The 20,814-nt window shown below is 42.1% G+C and overlaps 2 protein-coding genes across 2 annotated transcripts in view; both read right to left on the bottom strand.

Moving 5' to 3' along the window:
* Positions 1–3,092: 3,092 nt before the first annotated feature.
* Positions 3,093–4,064, bottom strand: LOC117368457 (olfactory receptor 1361-like). The gene has a single exon (XM_033962140.1). It carries the CDS (start codon positions 4,062–4,064, stop codon positions 3,093–3,095), a length of 972 nt encoding a protein of 323 aa, XP_033818031.1.
* A 2-nt stretch (positions 4,065–4,066) lies between these two features.
* The window catches only part of LOC117368452, a 42,449-nt gene continuing 25,701 nt past the window's right edge, over positions 4,067–20,814 (bottom strand). The window contains 2 exon segments of the mRNA XM_033962128.1: positions 4,067–4,077; positions 17,847–18,806. Of these exon segments, the coding sequence (XP_033818019.1) occupies positions 4,067–4,077; positions 17,847–18,806 (971 nt within the window).

Raw genomic sequence — 20,814 nt, 5'->3', positions numbered from 1 at the left:
GCATGTCTCTCAGTTAGGTGCATACTGTGACAGGGTCATGGGTGCCCGAGGGTCAACCATGGCACCCGCCACTCGCTTCAGATCCACGCCTCTTGGAGTGCCAATGATAGTAAGGCTCTGGGCCCCAAGGAAAGAAGGTCCAGTCAATATTATTTCTCCCCCCAAAAAAAACAACCCATCTTTTTATTTTTCTTTAAAACAAAACAAATTTCACTCTGATAGAAACATAGAAAGTGACGGCAGAAAAGGGCCAAAGCCCATCAAATCTGCCCACTCTATTGACCCTCCCCCCCTAGTTGCTCTTTGAGAGATCACACTCTGATGACCCATCCCCTTAACTCTACCCTCTTAGAGATCCGACATAAGCATCTCATCTATGCTTAAAATCTGGCATGCTGCTGGCCTCGATCACCTGCACTGGAAGCCCATTCCAATTGTCAACCACTCTTTCGGTGAAGAAGTACTTCCTGATGTCGCCGTGAAACTTCCCGCCCTTGATTTTTAGCGGATGCCCTCTTGTGGCCGAGGGTCCTCTAAGAAAGAAAATATCATCTTCTACCTTGATACGACCAGTGATATATTTAAACGTCTCAATCATGTTTCCCCTCTCCCTATGTTCTTCGAGAGAGTATAGCCGCAGTTTATTCAGCCTTTCTTCGTACGAGAGATCCTTGAGCCCCGAGACAATCCTGGTGGCCATTCACTGAACCGACTCAACTCTCATCACATCCTTACGGTAATGTGGCCTCCAGAATTGTACACAGTACTCCAGATAAGGCCTCACCATGGTTCTGTACAATGGCATTATGACTTCGAGTTTCCAACCGACAAAGCTTCTCCGGATACAACCCAGCATTTGCCTAGCCTTGGATGAAGCCTTCTCTTGATTGGTAGTTTTCATGTCTTCACTAATGATCACCCCCAAATCTCGTTCTGCAGTCTCATTCAGAGGCAGTTTCTCTCAGGTAGCCCTTGGCTTTACTTTATACACAGTCCATACCAGGAACTTCCAAATAATAAAAAATAAGCTTTCCACAGTTCAACTGTTCTCTGGATTCTGTACAATGGGTAGTGCTTGTAATATAGGCTGCTTTGCGTTAAACACAGTTCCAGCAGCTGCCTCTCCCTTCCCCCAAGGGTGGGATAAAGGAGACTCTAGCCTCCTAGCTGGGATAAGGCTTTCCCCCTCCCTGCTCTCTCCTTCTCAGGGAAAAAGAGGTTTTTATTTTCCTCTCTTTTTATTACTATTCAAGCTACAGTCTAGCTTATTGCAAGGCTTCTCTCAGCACTTTTGCCCTGCTTGGGCAATGGCACTGCTGACCCGTTTACTTATGGCCAGAGTGGAATCATGCCCTCCCGGCCCTCTGATAAGTGCCCTAGAGCTCTGATAAAGAAAGCAGCTTTTAGCTCCCTAAGTTTTCTCACCTAGTTCTCCATGTGCAGTGAATGTCCTTTCCCCTTCCCTGGCTGGGGAATTCAATAGTCTTCACTCACACACTTTCCATTTTGAAACCAACTGCAGTGTTTGCTTTCATACCTCTTAGGTTTAAAGTTAAACCGAAGCTTCATTCAACCATATTTTCACTCACACAGACTTCCCCTTCATTTAGCCATTCCATGAACTACCCTAGATCACTATAAACAGATTCAATCTCTTCATAACCCATTAGGCAATCAGGCTCTGCATACTCCTCCCTGCCCCCTGCTTCAGGAGACAGACATTTTCAGCAGTTTCAAAGCTTATCTTTCTCCCACCTCCTCCCACACCGCTACCTGGGGTTGAAGAACTATCCTTCTCTTGGTAGGGCTCTGCTGGGAATTCAAGTGGCTGGGATATGAAGGAGCAGGCAGCTTTCTGCCTACAGAGGCTGTCTGTGTCTTCCTATTTCCCTGGCTCTGAGAACCTTGCTGCAGTCAGCTTCCATGATAGACCAGCTGGGTTCAATTTACCTACACATTCTCTGCCTGCTGGGGAAACTCTCTATCTGATTGGCTGCACAGCATGTTCCTCACTAGACTGAAACCCACCTCCTCTGTTAACTCTTTCAGTGTCAGATCTTATTCTCTGGAGCTCACAGATATTCTGCTCAGTCTTCCTAGCAAGGGAATAATAGGGAGTTACATAATCCTGTCTGATTCTGGTACAAATCTCCCTTATGTTTTTATCCCTCTGCCTTATATCTCCTGAGCTGTCTCTCTTAGCTGGAGTTGACACACTTTTATCCCTGGCAGTATCAGAAGGGGTATTTCTACATGAGATAGGCAGTTGCCTGTCACAATACGAAGGGCCGCTGAACAGTTCTCAGCCTAACCAAGAAGAGAATGATGTGGGACCATGAAGCTTACAAGTTATTCCACACTTTTCGTTTCAATGTTATGAAATAACATGGAAGGTGTGGACTAACTTGTAAGTTTCATACTATAGCACTTAGACATTACATTAGACACATATTAATTCTTAATATATATTTATTTGTAATGTACACATCCATGCTTATCAATATTGGTGTATTAGTCTATAATTCTTTTCTGTGACATTTGCATTCAGTGACAGTAACTTGCACTGCTGATTTTCAATTTGAAATCACAACTGGTTTACTGCTTTTGATTTTGATTTCAAATTCATTTTATATTTACCTCCAAATTCTATAAAGCTCACCTAAAGCTATGTAAGTGCTTAATTTAATAGGCTTAATCAGTGCTGATAATTAGCACTTAATATCTCATAATTGCCATTATTGGACTTAATTGAAAGTTAGACATCTAACTCGAAAAATGCAGCTCAATAAAAAGTAGGTGCCTAGTCCGAAGTGCATATATAAAAGTGGATGTGGCTAGGGGTAGATCGCCTTGATAAAAGGGTCCCTTGGAGTATGGGGGGGCTAAATGTAAAAAAAAAAATTCATTTGGAAGATTCGACTGCAGAAAGTAAAAGTTATATAGCTGAATGCTGGATTTAATAGACCACTTAAAGTTATGGGTAGATTTTCAAAGAATGACTTATTTGGATATATGCTACTTAAATATGCAAATCTATAAAAGACCATTTATATGTTCAATAAATAGTAACTACACCACTGAATTTTGACTTCCTAAACTTTAATTAAAACACAGACTTTAAATGCCTGAACAGGAATCAACCTTCTACCAATAGTACGTCTTAAAGCTCCCTTCACATCATTGTTTCTAAGACTATAAATAAATGGGTTTAGCATTGGTGTAACAACTGTGTACATTACAGCCATGATCCTGTTCCTTTCTTGGATATAGCTAGAAGAGGGTTGCAGATAGGTGAAATAAGCAGACCCAAAGAACAAAGTCAGCACAATAAGGTGGGAGGAACAAGTGGAGAAGACTTTGCTTCTCCCCTCAGATGACTGAATGCCAAGGATGGCGATGAGGATGCGTACGTAGGAGATCAGTATACATAGGAAGGCGCCACATCCTACAATGGCTCCATCAATAAAAATCACTATTTCATTTGTGGAAATGTCAGAGCAGGAGAGCTTTAGTAGAGGTACGAGGTCACAAAAAAAGTGGTCAATTTTATTTGGCCCACAGAATGACAACTGAGACATCAACAAAGTGTGCAACAAGGAATGGAAGTAAGCAATGGTCCAGCATCCAGCTGCTATCAGACTACAGAGTTTCCTGTTCATCACCAGTGTATAATGGAGAGGGTTACAGATTGCCACATATCGATCATATGCCATCGCTGAAAGAAGAAAACATTCAGCAATTCCTGTAGTAAGAAAGAAATGCATCTGTGTAATACATCCAGAGTAAGAAATGGCTTTACTCTTGGAAAAGAAATTGGCCAGTAGATTAGGAACATTGACTGTGGCCAAACACATGTCTGCAAAGGACAAGTTACAGAGAAAGAAATACATGGGGGTTTTAAGTTGGGGGTCATTGACTATTAATATGATCATGACAATATTTCCTAACAAGTTAAGCAGGTACAGAACTAGAAACACCAAGAAAATCAAGATCCGATGCTCTGGAAGGTCCGACATTCCAAAGAGAATGAATGATGTCACAATGGTGTGATTTTTAGTTCCCATTTTCAAGTAATACCTGTGGGAATAAAAATAAGATTATTAAAATTTCAAAGTTTTCCTCTCTATAAATTATAGAATAACTTTTAGATCTTTTTTACTTAATATTCCTTAGTGTTTTTGTATCCCCATTTAAAGTATTGTTGTAAATACTGTAACTTCTTATTTCTTATTTATTCATAACTAGCTGATGCCCCGCCGTTGCACGGGTATTTAATTATAGCAATAGCACTGTAAATGGATTCAAATAAAGATACTTTATAGTGGTGAATGAAATTATTTTTTTACAGCTTAATAAAAAGTACAATATTCAAATTATAATGTGAAATATTTGACAAAATGAATACAATACAACTAACGCAAAACGTGATTATAAACAACATTTTTAGTTTCACCTCCAGGAGCTAGAACATATAAATTGTTCGGTGAACCCACCCTTGAGCAAGCAACATAGAGTTGTGGGCTGAGAGACCCCCAGAACATATCACCCCAGGTAGTGAGGGATCTGCATGCCAAGTTTCGTTCAAATCGGTCAAGCCATTTTTGAATTATAGTGAGAATGGCAGCTTTTTACATATTTTCCATTGACATGAATGGGTGATATCTGATTTTCTGTTTGTAGCTCCGCCCACATGTGCAGGTGGGCTGCGAGACCCCCAGAACATATCAGCCCAGGTAGTGAGGGATCTGCATACCAAGTTTCGTTCAAATCGGTCAAGCCGTTTTTGAATTACAGTGAGAATGGCAGCTTTTTACATTTTTTCCATTGACATGAATGGGTGAAATCTGATTTTCTGTTTGTAGCTCCGCCCACGTGTGCAGGTGGGCCGAGAGACCCCCAGAACATATCACCCTAGGTAGTGAGGGATCTGCATACCAAGTTTCGTTCAAATCGGTCAAGCCGTTTTTGAATTACTGTGAGAATGGCAGCTTTTTACATTTTTTCCATTGACATGAATGGGTGAAATCTGATTTTCTGTTTGGAGCTCCGCCCACGTGTGCAGGTGGGCCGCGAGACCCCCAGAACATATCACCCCAGGTAGTGAGGGATCTGCATACCAAGTTTCGTTCAAATCGGTCAAGCCGTTTTTGAATTACTGTGAGAATGGCAGCTTTTTACATTTTTTCCATTGACATGAATGGGTGAAATCTGATTTTATGTTTGTAGCTCCGCCCACGTGTGCAGGTGGGCCGCGAGACCCCCAGAACATATCATCCCAGGTAGTGAGGGATCTGCATACCAGGTTTCGTTCAAATCGGTCAAGCCGTTTTTGAGTGATCGCGGCACATACACACACACATACATACACACATACATACCTCCGATTTTATATATATAGATAATCTTCTAAATCTTGGCTCTTTTTCCATTCCATCACCATTCTCAAGCCGTCTGTTCTTCTAGCTCATTTCTCCATTCAGTGTCAAGATTACTATTTGTTGTTCCCCCTATTTCTTCTGTCTTGAATTTCTTTCCTTATCAATATTCACCTTCTCGAAATAGCTTGTCAGAAGACTACACTTATTTCACCTTCTTTTGATTTGGGATATATGAAACTCTTTAAAAAGAGGATCAGTGCTTAATTTTAAAAATTAAGAGAAAATTTGCTGGATGATATTATTAAGCCATCTTTAAAGAAAATGCCTCATCTGAGAAACAGTCTATTGGAGATTATACTAATTCCACAATTGGATCTAGAATATATTTATTCACAATCTGTGTTGTCTATCATTCTGTTAAACCGTAATAGAGAACTTTCTCTGGAGTAACTGCGTTCCAGCTCTCTAAAACTGTGAAAAGTTTCAGGAAGACCTTAGGAAATTGGAAAATTGGGCATCCATATAGCAGATGAAATTTAATGTGGACAATGCAATGTAATACACATCGAGAAAAATAATCCAAGTCATAATTACCTTACACTAGGGTCCACCTTAGGAGTCAGTACCCATGGAAAAGATCTGGTTGTCATTGCAGACACTACACTGACATCTTCTGTCCAGTGTGCAGCCGTGGTAATAAAACAAACAAACAAGATGGTAGGAATTATTAAGAAAGTGATTATAAATAAGATCAAGAATAAAACACTCCATGATGTGTCTAACCTTGAGTATTGCACACAGTTCTGGTGAGGTGGAACTCCTCTTGTATGATGAAAGACTAAAGAGTTGCAAGAACTGCCAATCGAGAAGCAGCACCAAACCAGGCAGGAACGTGAACAGCATACTCCTGCCTTCTGTGCTGCTCTGCCCGAACTGATGAAGAGCCGCTCAGTGAAAGAGACAGGTAGGAACAGGAACAGCTCCAACGGACTTCAAAAAAAGGTACCGGGAGGGCTGTTGTCTACAGGGGGGTAATCGCTCCATAAGATGCACCCTTATTTCCACCCCCTTTTGAGGGGTAGAAAAAGTGTGTTTTATAGAGTGAAAAAATATGGTACTGTTTTGGAACAAACTGTATCTGAAACCACTGAGAGAGCTACGCTCTTAGTTGCTTTTGTATTTGAGCAAGATATGAATATGATCCTAGGTTGTATTTTAAAAATTCTCAAAAACTCTTCAGTGGCTAAACAATTTGGCCCTGATTCTCCAAAAGTGTGTCCCGATTTTAGGCAGCTGTAGGCGTCCTACAGCTGTCTAATCAGCCAATCGGGATGCACATTTTTTTTTTAAATGCTCCCCAGTCAGGCCGCCTATATTGAAGGCAAGGCCCGCAAGACACCTAGGCCCTGATTCTGTATAGGACGCCCGGGAGAGGCGTCCTATTCAGAATCGGCCTAAACTAAACCCCGATTCTGTAAACCGGCGTCCATGTTAGATAATCGGGTTAGATTAGACATGGCCCGCTACACTTATCGTGGCAAGGAATCTCTCTGCCGCTATAAGTATAGCAGGCCGTGGCCCCCTGACCGATCGCTGGCAGGAGGGTGCCCAAACCCTCCTGCCTGAAGACGCACCCCCCCCCGACACTACCGACCGCCCCCCCCATACCGACCGCCCCCCCCAACACTACCGACCGCCCCCCGACATTACCGATCTCCCCCCCGACATTACCGATTTCTCCCCCCCCGACAATATCGATCGCTGGCAGGAGGGTGCCCAATCCCTCCTGCCCGAAGACGCACCCCCCCCCGGCGCTAACAACCCCCAAACCTCCACTCCACCAAACCTGTTCTTACGGCGAGATGGGTCTTGCACGTCCAGCCGGCAGGCAAGCCTCATCGAAATGAGGCAGGCCCGCCCCTTCCCGGCCCATCCCGCTGAAACCTAAGGCCTGATTGGCCCAGGCTCTAGAAGCCTGGACCAATCAGGCCTTAGGCATAGCGGGTCCGCCCATCCCCACTTAATCTAAGGTCTTGAATCCCTGGAGGGTGTTTTCCCCTTTGACAGACTCGGGAAGCACATTCCAATTTTCTACCACTCTCTGGGTGAAGAAGAACTTCCTTACGTTCATACGGAATCTATCCCCTTTCAACTTTAGAGAGTGCCCTCTCATTCTCCCTACCTTCGAGAGGGTGAACAACCTGTCTTTATCTACTAAGTCTATCCCCATCAATACCTTGAATGTTTCAATCATGTCCCCTCTCAATCTCCTCCATTCAAGGGAGAAGAGGCCCAGTTTCTCTAATCTTTCGCTGTACGGCAGCTCTTCCAACCCCTTAACCATCTTAGTCACTTTTCTCTGGACCCTTTCGAGTAGTACCGTGTCTTTCTTCATGTATGGCGACCAGTGCTGTACGCAGTACTCCAGGTGAGGGCGCCCCAAGGCCCAGTACAGCGGCATGATAACTTTCTCTGATCTGTTCGTGATCCCCTTCTTTATCATTCCTAGCATTCTGATCGCTCTTTTCGCCGCCACTACACATTGTGTGGATGGCTTCATCGACTTGTCGATCAGAACTCCCAAGTCCCTTTCCTGGGAGGTCTCTCCAAATACTGCCCGGGATATCCTGTATTCGTGCCTGAGATTTTTGTTACCGATATGCATCACTTTACATTTATCCATGTTGAACCTCATTTGCCATGTCGATGATTGTGGCACGTAGCAGATCTTTGCAATCCCCCTTGCATCTTCACTACTCTGAATAGCTTCGTATCATCTGCAAATTTAATCATCTCGCTCATCGTACCTATGTCCAGATCGTTTATAAAGATGTTGAAGAGCACGGGTCCAAGCACTGAGCCCTGCGGCACCCACTAGTGACATTCTTCCAGTCCGAATATTGTCCATTTACCCCTACTCTCTGTTTCCTATGCTCCAGCCAGTTTTTAATCCACATATTTCACCCTCGATTCCATGGCTCACAATTTTCCGAAGTAGTTGTTCATGCCGGAACCTTGTCGAACACCTTCTGAAAATCCAGATACACAATGTCGACCGGGTCGCCCTTGTCTATCTGCCTGTTTACTCACTTGAAGAACTGCAGCAAGTTTGTCAAACAAGATCTCCCTTGCTGAAACTATGTTGGCTGGCCTTCATCAGTCCGTGAAGGTGATCAATGATGCGGTCCTTTATCAGCGCCTCTACCATCTTTCCCAGACCACTTGAAGGAGTTTCTAGAGGTCAAGAAGATCATCAAGGACTGATTATGGGAAATAGAATATAAATGAAGAGCCTACTCACACTATTGCCTTTTCTTTAACGCATATTTTAATTTTCTCCAATTTGGTCTTATGACCACTCCTTTATAACTGAGGTCTTAGGAAGGATTAAAGATATTTTCCTTTGTTAAATTTATTGTCCATTGAAAATTATTTCTTTCTCTGTTTTTCATGTAACAAGGTTTTCTCTTGGAATTGTAATTTGAAATTAATAAATAAATAATTTTAAAATAAAAAAGATGGATACAATTAGTAGAGAATATGCTCTTTCATTTCAACAGGCTTGGCTGTAAGATGAGTGTTAAGATTCTTTATCTGCACAGTCACTTAGATCGCTTTCCAGAGAATCTTGGTGACTTAAGCGAAGAATAAGGTGAAAGATTTTACTAAGACATGAAATCAATGGAAACCATTTACCAATGAAGGTGGGATGCATACATGATGGAATCTTATGTGGGATTGTCTTGGTAGATCTCACTTTCGGAAGTCATACAAAATGAGCTTCTTGTATGTCGAATGACTGGAAACTTTGTATCATAAACTTGTGGTTTTGGTAAGAAATAAGTAGATTTTCATGTTGTACACTTTTATTTTGTTTTTTAATATGTTTCCTTCATGCTTATAAGATATTAATTTAACACTACATTGAAATATCCTGATTATTTAATGGGCGAACAGAGTGAAGATATTTTTGAGTAAAGGAACAGTCAATAAGTGGATCAAAGTGTTCTGGTAGGAAAATAAGGGATCAGGACCTTGTCAGTGAAGGCTGGGGTTTTGTACAACAATCATTTAAGAGTTAACAGACATATTTTATATTTTATTCAGTGTGACACCAGAAGCCAATGAGATTTTTTGAGAAGCGGTGAAACGTGATCAAATTTATTTGCTTTCATTATCATTTTAATAGAAGCATTCTGGATTAATTGGAGGTGTCTTATCTCCTTTTGAGCAATACCCTGAAATAGGGTGTTACATTAATCAATTCTAGAGATGACTGAGTGGATCAATATATTTAGCAATTTTGGTACTAGCCATTTAGAAACCAAACGAATCTGCCGTAATCTAAAGAATGTTGATTTCACTACACTACTGATATGATTATGGTATGACAGTCTATGATTGAATATGACCCCCACAATTTTAATAGTGGTGACTGCCTGAAGAGTAATACCTTTAAGAGAGATATGGGGGTTGCATTTAAGTCCTTTTTTCCATGGGAATATCATTACCTTTGGCTTCTTGACATTGGTTGTTCTCCATTTGTCCTTTCTTCTCTCTCCTGTCTATTCTCTCACTACACCTCCCTCTGCCATATCGATCATTATATTTTAGCACTTTTCTGCCTCTTTGTTTTCCTTTTTCTCCTCACTTTTCATTCTTTCCTCAACTTTCAATTCCCTTTCATCTTCAATATACCCCCTCCTTGGTAAAATCTATCCTCTCATCTATTTCTTTTCCATCTCTCCTTCCTCTCAAGTTTCTACTATTCTTACGTCTTCCTTTTACTACCCTTATAGCCCAGTATCTGCTCCCTCTTCCTTCCCTCCCCACATTTGGAGCCTGACATCTCCCTCTCTCTTCTATCTTCCCTCATGCATTCTCCCCATGGTCCAGCATTTCTCCCACTCTTTTCCCTCATTCCCATTGCCAAGAATCTCTTCACCACTGCATTCTGCTCCTAGATCCAACATCTCCCTTCTCCCCCTCCCCTTCTGTGTATCTTTCACTCCATCATCTACTCCTATGTCCAACACCTCTCCCTCTCCATCCCTTATGTCTCTCCCCATGCAGAATAATCTCCCTACCTCTTCTCCACTGCCATATCCAATATTTCTGTTTCTTTTCTACTGCCTTGTGCCCTGGGTTAAATATCTCTATTTCCCTCCATGCACCATCTCCCCCTTCTTCCACTCCATTATGTGCAACATTTCACCCTCTCCCCTCACCATGCATATATCTCTCCCTTCCTCCTGTACAATATTTTCCTTACTCTCACTCCTCCCCTTCCCCTGTATCAGCAACTTTCCTTCCTCCCCTCCTCTGTACTCTCTTGTTCCTAGTAAGGCTTACTTCATCAGGTCCCAGTATCAACAATGATTCTCATACAATGCCTGATGCTAATCTGGAAGCCTCACCTTTGCTATGGAGAGACTTCTAGGTTAGTGGCAGGCAGCATCTGGTAATTGCTACCTATACTGTGACCCAAGGAAGCTGACTCCCTCTGAGGTCATGCATGGGAAAAGAGAATTCTGTGCGACAGTGCAATTCTGTGGAAATTTGGCATTGCACAGTCACACAGAATTATGCCAGGAGTAGTCAGTGTGTAGACCACAGAGAAGGGGACCCAGACCCATATCCCTACCTAACCATTACAACTGTGTTAGAATGTGTGAGTTCTCCAAAACCCACCCATAACCTTCTGTTTCTATAGGACATATAAGTGACACCTGCAGGCACAATGGCTATTGTTGTGGTATACATTCCGGTACAGTAGGCTTTGGGTGTGTTTTGGAGGGCTTCCATACAAGGTAAGGGAGTAATGGTGAGATGTGTACCTGGGACTTTTTATTTAAAGTTCACTGCAGTGTTCCCTAGGCTGTCCCACTACTCTGCTGGGATGTCAATATGGTCAGTCTTGATATAAAAAGTTTGTCATTTTTCTGATCTGAAAATAGCTATTTTCTCCACTAGCATTTACAGTAAAGTTTAAAGGGGGCTGAGACAGGTTCCTGCAGGAAAAGGCCATAAACATAGAAACATGATGGCAGATAAAGGCCAAATGGCCCATCCACAGCAACTAAGAGCTCCTACGTGCCTAACCCACGCTTACCTCTGAGTATGAGAAACAAGGAATAGTTTTGCTCTTTGGGATCATAGCAAATATTTGTGACTTGCATTGGTCTCTATCTGAAACTGGATGATTATGTTCTTATAATTTGTGCTTAGAAACCCTGTAGGGTCAATATTCAAAGCCACTTACTCGGTTAAGTGCAAGTGAAAGGGATATTCAGTAGCAGTAACTAGATGGTGCTACTAAATATGAACACTTTGGCATTTTCTGGACAAACCATGGAAGAGACAAAGGTTATCTAGTTAGTGGCCATTTTCCGAATGGTAACTGTATAACAAACTGGACAAAATTAGACAACAAAATGGCTGTTCTAACTGTACCTAGTTTACTATACGTTTAGTGGTCTGAACATAACTCTAACCCATTTGCACTTCCTAGTCAATGCTGAAATGGGATCCATAGATTGTATACTGCCAAATGTTAACAGTATGAATTTTTGTTTTTCATTTTCACTAGCAAAATGTCTACAGATTTAAAATGTAAATCAAAAACCCTGAAAAAAAAGCTTTTTAAAATGTGCTCACCCAAACAAGTATCTAGTACAGTACTATAGCTAGCTACTGGCTCTGGAAAACCTGTCTTTATGATGGACCCTGAAAGCTGTCTGGTTGCCACCGACAAAACAGGTATAAGTTCCGAATAGGGCTGGCTCCATATATATCCTAATGGCTTGTTTTTTGTATGTTTTTTTCTTGAACTGTATTTTAGTATTGCTCCTTAAAGATAGACACACTGGGTTCAAAATCATCTAGGAAATGTTCAGTTTTGAAACAAAAAGATTTGACATTTTTCTGGTCTGAAAATATCAAAATCTGATTTGAGATGATTGGGAGAAAATGTCCAAAAAGGCAGTAGAGCAAAAAGCTGTCATATTGAAAATGTCCCTAATAATGGCATACAAAAGGCATGTAAGAGAACATGCAAATTGATAAAGGGGAAGAATGACTCCCCTGTGAAGAAAAACTAAATGGGTTAGTGCTTGTCAGCTTTAATAAAAAACGATTTTGAAAGAATATCATACACGTTTCTAAAATCATAATAGGGGCAGAGTTGGTAAATAGATAATGGCTGTTTGTTTACCATTTCAAATTGTACTAAAACTTTGGAAAAATCCATCAAATAAGCAATAGATTTTTCAAAAGTAAAACTTATATATATTTTTCACTCAACCTACAATAAAGGAAATTGTGGCTAGAAGAAGTGGTCAAGGCATTTAAGAACATAAGAAGTTGCCTCCGCTGGGTCAGACCAGAGGTCCATCGCGCCCAGCAGTCCGCTCCCGCAGCGACCCATCAGGTCCATGACCTGTAAGGTGATCCTTATCTAAAACCCTTTAGTCCCCTTTATCCTTCTATCTATACCCTTTTATAACCTATCTCTACCTCTATCTGTATCCCTCAATCCCTGTATCCTTCAGAAATTTATCCAATCCTTTGAAACCCCGTAGTGTACTCTGTCCTATCACAACCCCCGGAAGCGCATTCCAGGTGCCCACCACCCTCTGAGTGAAAAAGAATTTACTAGCATTTGTTCTAAACCTGTCCCCTTTCAATTTCTCTGAGTGCCCCCTTGTTCTTGTGGTTCCCAATAGGCTGAAGAATCTGTCCCTCTCTACCTTCTCTATGCCTTTCATGATCTTGAAGTCTCTATCATGTCTCCTCCGAGTCTCCGCTTTTCCATGGAGAAGAACCCCAGCCTTTCTAACCTGTCTGTGTATGAAACGTTTTCCATACCTTTTATCATTTTTGTCGCACTTCTCTGTACCCTCTTAAGTATCGCCATGTCCTTCTTAAGGTATGGTGACCAATATTGGACATAGTACTCCAGATGCGGGCGCACCATCGCACGATACAGCGGCATGATGACTTCCTTTGTCCTGGTTGTAATACCCTTCTTAATAATACCCAACATTCTGTTTACTTTCTTTGAGGCTGTTGCGCATTGTGCCATTGATTTCATTGTTGTATCCACCAGCACACCCAAGTCTTTTTCAAGATTACAGTAGTTAAGTTTAAAGGGGCTGAGACAGGTTACAGCAGGAAGACATTGGAAAGCCAACACTTACCTCTGGGTATGAGAAACAAGGAATAGATTTGCTCTTTGGGATCCTAGCAGTTATTTGTGCTATCTGAAACAGGATGACTATGCTCATATATGTGCTTAGAAATCCTGTGGGGCCAATATTCAAAGCCTCTTATCTGGTTAAAAAGGTGCTACGAGTCGGTTAAGTGCCAGTAAGAGGGATATTCAGTGGCAGTAACCAGATGGTGCTACTAAATAGGAACACCTTGGCATTTTCTGGACAAACCATGGCAGAGCCAGAGATTATCTAGTTAGTGGCCATATTTCAAATGGTAACTGAATAACACACTGGACAAAATTAGATAACAAAATGTCCTAACTTCAGCTGGTAGCTATACATTTAGTTGTCTGAATATAACTGTAACCTATTGCCACTTCCTAGTCAATGCTGAAATGGGATCCCCTGTTTTTATTCTGTTAAATATGAGTTTTTCTGAGCAATATGAGTTTTTGCTGTTCCATTTTCACTAGCAAAATATCTACAGATTTAAAATGTAAATTAAAAAATCTTTAAAAAAAAATATTTTTACCATTTGCTCACCCAAACAGGTATTTAGTGCTGGGCCATAGCTAGCTACTGGCTCTGAAAACCTGTGGCTATGGTGGACCCTAAAAGCTATCTGGAAGCCACAAAATTTAGTGCTGGTACCAGGATAGTTATTTAGGCAATTTGACCCAACTGCTAAAGAAATCAGCTGTCAAAGCCTCCATTCTTGGATAACTCACCCTGTCCTGAATCCAAAGTTTCTATGGGCTTTATACACTTCCTTCCTTGACAAAGAAAGACCAATACATCTATACAGAGCACAGGTCCATAAACTACATGTGAAATCTGCTGTCAGGAAATTAACAAGAATTGACTTCAAGACAAATGGATACATCAGAATGTCTGACCCCCATCAGTACATACCCTGCTGCTTTTCCAGCTGACCAGAAATGAGGAAAAGATGATTTGGGAGGATATTTGACTGAGATTAATACTATTCACTCAGGGGCCATGAACTCTAAGGATTTCAGTTGTCTGCAGAACAAAACTTTCATGTCTTCTGAGTAAAGCAGTTCCTTAAAGTGTCCAATTTATTAATTTGTGGATTATATGCAGTATTCGCTTCCACGATAGTTATTTGGATACCAACATTGAAAATCAGTACAATACAATACAATTTTTATTTGTATACCGCCAATACCTCTTCAAAGTTCACAACAGTTCACAAACAATAAAGAATAAAAATTAGGTGCTTTGAAAATACTGTCCAATAGGCTCACAATCTGATTAAAAGCACCTGTATGAACAATAGCTTACATTCTAAGGGGCTCATAATAAAAAAAAAGTCTAAAAAGTGGCCTAAATGGGTACTTGGATGATCAAAAAGCCTGATCGTCCAAGTACCCATAATCAAAGCTGGTTTTAGACATATCTAAAACCAGCTTAGGTCTTTCCCCTGCCTCTAAACACATAAAGTGAAAAGAGGTGTTTTAGAGGAGGGGAAAGGGCGGGTGGTGGGCGAGAGGTGGGCTGATCTAGACCTAGGTGTGCAGCAGGTATAACCAAAACTTTAGGCAGGTTGCCTAGTAGGCACTTATACGTTTTGACTTAGACCAAGTCAAAACAGGTATAAATGCCGAAAAAGGGCCGCTGAGCTGATGGCGGCTGATGCGATCAGCTCAGCAGCCCGGCAAACTACCTACCCCCCATCGCGAACATCAAGGCAGGAGAGATGCCTCATCTCCCCTGCCACAATAGCGATAACATCAAGTGCAGTCAAACGCGTCACTTAGGATCGCTAAAGCAGCAGGAGCGATGACCCATCCCTCCTGCAGTGATCCAACCCTCCCCCCATCCGATCGGACCAGGAGAGAGCCCAAGCCCTCCTGGCCCCCCCCCCCCGACAATGATCGGGGCAAGAAGGAGCCCAAGCCCTTTTGCCCAGCGGCACCCCACCCCCATAACGATTGGGCAGGAGGGAGCCCATGCCACCCTGCCAGCGGCATCCCCATCCCCCCATCACGATCGGGCAGGGAGCCCAAGCCCTCCTGGCCCACCGACAACAATCGGGGCAAGAGGGAGCCCAAGCCCTCTTGCCCCGTGGCACCCCCACCCCCCATCATTATTGGGCAGGAGGGAGCCCAAGCCCTCCTGCCCAGTGGCACCCTACCCCCACTAAGATACAGGCAGGAGGGATCCCAGGCCCTCCTGCCCTCGATGCAACCCCCCTATGACTGCCCCCCTGAACCCCCAATCGCCCCCCGCTGACCCGCCAACCCCCGCCAACCCCTCGAACCCCCACCCCAACCCCAATCCCCCTCCCCATACCTTAAATTTGATGTGCCTAAGGCCCCGCCCACAAGAGGGGCCTAAGCCTACTGGGCCAATTCCGGTTGGCCCAGGTGCCTCAGGCCCCACCTGTGGGCGGGATTTGTTCTGCCTGAGCCAATCAGGCCCTAAGGCCAGCCATTCCGGGGATGGCTGGCCTGTCAGACGGACGGGCTTGGCACCCGTCCGTCCGACCATCGAATTTAAGGTATGGGAAGGGGGATTGGGGGTGGCGTGTCAAGGGGTCAGCGGGGGGGTTCATGGGTCGGCGGGGGGGGCGATTGGGGGTTCATGGGGTGGTTGCGAGGGGTTGCTTTGCCCCACACACTGTGCATGACCCCCACCCCCATCCCGTGTGAGGTCAGTGGCCTGTTCTTTACCAGACCTTAACCTGCCCTTGGCCAGGGACCAACCATATTTCTGTTGCAATGCATAGCCTCTAAGAGCCCCTCTACTGTGTTGGGCCAGGTCTAACCCCCTGGTGTGCACCCCAGCCCACAAAAATGGGACCCCTCCTGTTGGCCGCAGTTATGTGACCCAATAGCTCTCTCAGACCCCAGTGTCTATCAGGCTAGGGTAAGTTTACCTGCCCTCTGCCAGTGTCTCTGCTCCCCAGGCCTTTCTGCTCTTCCCAGCCCTCGGTTTTCTTTGTTGTGCTCCCATGCCCACCTTCAGGCCTGTGGCCTAGGCCCAAGTCTTTTTTACGCATGCATAGAAGTCCGTGCTTGCATCGCACTGCTCCCATGTTCTTCTGCAGCCAGCAATCAGCTGATTGCCGCCATAGAGGGAACCAGACCTCTCTCCCATGACTCTTTAATTTTCTCAGGAGCCTCTCTTGAGGAACATTGTCAAAAGCTTTCTGGAAATCTAGATACACTGCATCACCTGGCTCATCTTTATCCATATGTTTATTCACATCTTCAAAGAAGTCAAGCAAATTGGTGAGGCAAGACCTCCCTTGGCTGAACCCCTGCTGGCTCTGTCTCATTAAATCATATTTGTCTACATATTCCCCAATTTTATTTTTTATAATTGTTTCCTCAGCACTGAGGTCAGGGTTACTGGTCTGAAATTCCCCAGATCTCTCCTGGAATCCTTTTTAAAAATCAGCTCCAGGTACTATAGGCAATTTTAGCAACAGGTTACAGATCACTAACAACAGATCAGCAATTTCATTTTTGAGTTCCTTCAGTACCCTGAGATGTATACCATCCAGTCCAAGTAATTTATCACTCTATTAAAATAACCAGTACCCGGACCACCAGCAAGAATGCAGTGTTCAATAGCAGCTAAAAGGTCTTGGTTGATGCTACTTACATGCAATTTTTTAAGTATTTGGTGGATCTACATATATCGCTGAAAAAATGTCCACAATGATACATTGTGAAAAAGAGAATAATTTAGAGGAGTGGGGGAGCCAAAGGTCCCAAAAAATCCTTATACATTTAGTTGGAAGATTCAGCTGCTGAATTTAAAAGTTATAAATCTGAATGTTGGATTTATAAGGAAAAGGGATTGGGACTTGTAAACCACCTTTTTATAGTTTTACAACCACACTCAAAACGGTTTACATACAGGTACTTCAAGCATTATCCCTATCTGTCCCGATGGGCTCACAAACTATCTAACAGACTATTTAAAGTTATGAGTAGATTTTCAAAGAAGTACTTATTTAGATATATCGTTCTGAAATATGCAGATCTCTGAAAGACCATATATATGTTCAATAAATAGTAACTACACCACTAAGGCCCTCATTTTAAAAAGTGCGCTAAGTGTTTTAGCACTGATTTAGTGTGCGCTGAATCAATGTGTGCGCTAGCCACTAACGTGTTTAGTGTGCAATAATATTTAGCGCGCGCTAAAAAGCTTAGCGCACCTTTCTAAAACAGGGGGTAAATTTTGACACCCTAGACTTTAATTAAAACAAAGGCTTTACATGTCTGAACAGAAATCAACCTTCTAGCTATGATGCGTCTCAGAGCTCCTTTCACATCATTGTTTCTAAGACTATAGATATATGGGTTCAGCATTGGTGTAACAACTGTGTACATCACAGTCATGACTCTGTTCCTTTCATGGGTATAGCTAGAAGAGGGTTGAAGATAGGTAAAATAAGCAGATCCAAAATACAAAGTCACCACAATAAGGTGAGAGGAACAAGTGGAGAAGGCTTTGCGTCTCCCCTCAGATGACCGAATGCTAAGGATGGTGATGAAGATGCATATGTAGGAGATCAATATACACAGAAAGGTGCTACATCCTACAATGCCTCCTGCAATAAAAATCACTATTTCGTTGGTAGAAATGTCAGAGCAGGAGAGTTTTAGTAGAGGTAGGAGGTCACAGAAGAGGTGGTCAATTGTATTTGGTCCACAGAAGGACAATTGAGACATCAACAAAGTGTGCAATAAGGAATTAAGGTAAGCAACGGTCCAGCATCCAGCTGCTATCAGGTTACAGAGTTTCCTGTTCATCACCAGTGTATAATGGAGAGGGTTACAGATTGCCACATATCGATCATATGCCATCGCTGAAAGAAGAAAACATTCAGCAATTCCTGTAATAAGAAAGAAATGCATCTGTGCAATACAGCCAGAATAAGATATGGTTTTACTCTTGGAAAAGAAATTGGCCAGTAGATTAGGAACATTGACTGTTGCCAAACACATGTCTGCAAAGGACAAGTTACAGAGAAAGAAATACATGGGGGTTTTAAGTTGAGCGTCATTGACTATTAATGTGATCATCACAATATTTCCTAACAAGTTAAGCAGGTACAGAACTAGAAATGCCAAGAAAAGCAAGATCCGATGCTCTGGAAGGTCCGACATTCCAAAGAGAATGAATGATGTCACAATGGTGTGATTTTTAGTTCTCATTTTCAGGTAATAAATACCTGTGGGAATAAAAATAATATTAGTAAAATTTCAAAGTTTCTCTTTCTTCTAAATTATAGAATAACTTTTAGATCTTTTTTTTTACTTATTTCTTAGCGCTTTTGTACCCTTGTTTGAATTATTGTTGTAAGTACTATTGTAACATCTTATTTCTTCTTTATTCACAATAATCTTCTAAATCTTGGGTTTTCTCTATTCCATCACACTTCTCAATCCATCTGCTCTTCTAGCTCATTTCTCCATTCACTGTCAAGATTTCTATTTGTTGTTCCCTCTATTTCTTCTGTCTTCACTTTCTATCCTGACAAGGGCCAAAATTTTTCATGATGACTCCTTCTCTACGTATTAGAAATAACTAATTACCATTTCTTTCCTATCAATATTCACCTTCTCTAAATACATGTTCTGAAAACTATACTCTTCTCACCTTCTTTGGATTAGGGATATATGATTCTCTTTAAAAAAAAAAAAAAAAAAAAAGTTCACTGCTTAATTTTAAAAATCAAGAGAAAATTTGCATGTTGATTGAACTATTTTATTGAGCCATATTTAAATAAAAAGCTTCATCTGAGAAATAGTCTATTTCACAATTGTATCCAGAGTATATCTAATAACAATATCTGTTGTCTGTTGTTCTGTTAAACCATAATAGAGAATTTTCTCTTGAGTAACTGCATTCCAGCTCTCTAAAATCTGTGAAAATTAATAGGGAGACCTTAGGAAATTGGAAGATTGGGGATCCATATGGCAGATGAAATCTAAAATGGACAATGCAAAGTGATGCAAATCGGGAGAAATAATCCAAAATCATAGTTGCCTTACACTAGGGTCCACCTTAGGAGTCAGTAACCAAGGAAAAGATCTGGCTGTCATTGTAGTCACTACACTAAAATCTTCGGTCCAATGTGCAGCTGTGGCAAAAACAAACAAACAGGATGGTAAGAATTATTAGGAAAGGGATAGTAAATAAGATCAGGAATATTATAATGCCTCTATATCATTCCATGGTGTATTCTACCTTGAATATTGTTCACAGTTCTGGTCGTCGTATCTCAAAAAATATATATCGGAATTAGAAAAGGTTTAAACAAGAGCAACCAAAATGATATGGGGGCTGGAACTCCTTTTGTATGAAGAAAGACTAAAGAGGTAAGGGTTCTTCAGCTTGGAAAAGTGATGGCTGAGGGGGAATATGATTGAGGTCTGCAGATTCCTGAATGGTGTAGAATGGGTAAAAGTAAGTTGATTTTCACCCTTTGAAAAAGTACAAAAATCAGCGGACATTCAGTGAAATTACATGGGAATACTTTAAAATAAATAGTAACAAATATTATTTTACTCAAATAATAGTTTAGCTCTGGATCTTGTTGCCAGAGGACATGGTTACAAAGGTTAGCATAGCTGGGTTTAAGAAAGGTTTGGAAAAATTACAGGAGGAAAAGTTCATAGCCTGCTATTGAGACAGACATGGGGGAAGCCACTGCATGGGGGCAAGATGAACCTCCAAGATGGAAGAGAGAGGTCATTTAAATTTAGGAGGGACATTCTTAAGGTTACAGGGGAGAATGTTGCCATTCCAGGAGGGAAGTGAATCAGGACAGGGGCAACTGGAGCCCCTACCTAGATGGTAACTGGGTACCAGCCAATATTCAGGCTGATGCTCAGTTGCCTTCGCCCCTTGTTAGTACAACCTTTTTTCTGACCTAACTTTATGCAGTTGCTCAGCCGATTATCAGAGAGATCATTTCTGATAACTGGCTAGCTTTCTGCACTTTCTTGTTTCTGCCCTAATACCACTTCCATACAGTCCACAAAGTATCCAGTTTCAACATGGGAGGTTAGAAGGGATATTCGGTGGCACTGAATATCTGTATACTGTGGTTGTTGTCTGGCACTATCCAGATAGGGGTGGCATTCAGATGCTCTCTGGATAGCTTATCCAGATACAATTAGCACAACCTTTTTGGTGAACTATGTTATCAGGATAGTTATCTAGGTAGATCCAAG

The sequence above is a fragment of the Geotrypetes seraphini genome, chromosome 1 (genome assembly GCF_902459505.1).
Source record: "Geotrypetes seraphini chromosome 1, aGeoSer1.1, whole genome shotgun sequence".
Classification (NCBI taxonomy): Eukaryota; Metazoa; Chordata; class Amphibia; order Gymnophiona; family Dermophiidae; genus Geotrypetes; species Geotrypetes seraphini.
The sequence above is the reverse complement of the archived record's forward strand: the minus strand, read 5'-3'. Positions and strand labels throughout refer to the sequence as shown.

What these genes read in the sequence shown, in the direction of transcription:
- LOC117368457 (XM_033962140.1), bottom strand. Translation starts at nt 4,064, where the DNA reads ATGGGAACTAAAAATCACACCATTGTGACATCATTCATTCTCTTTGGA.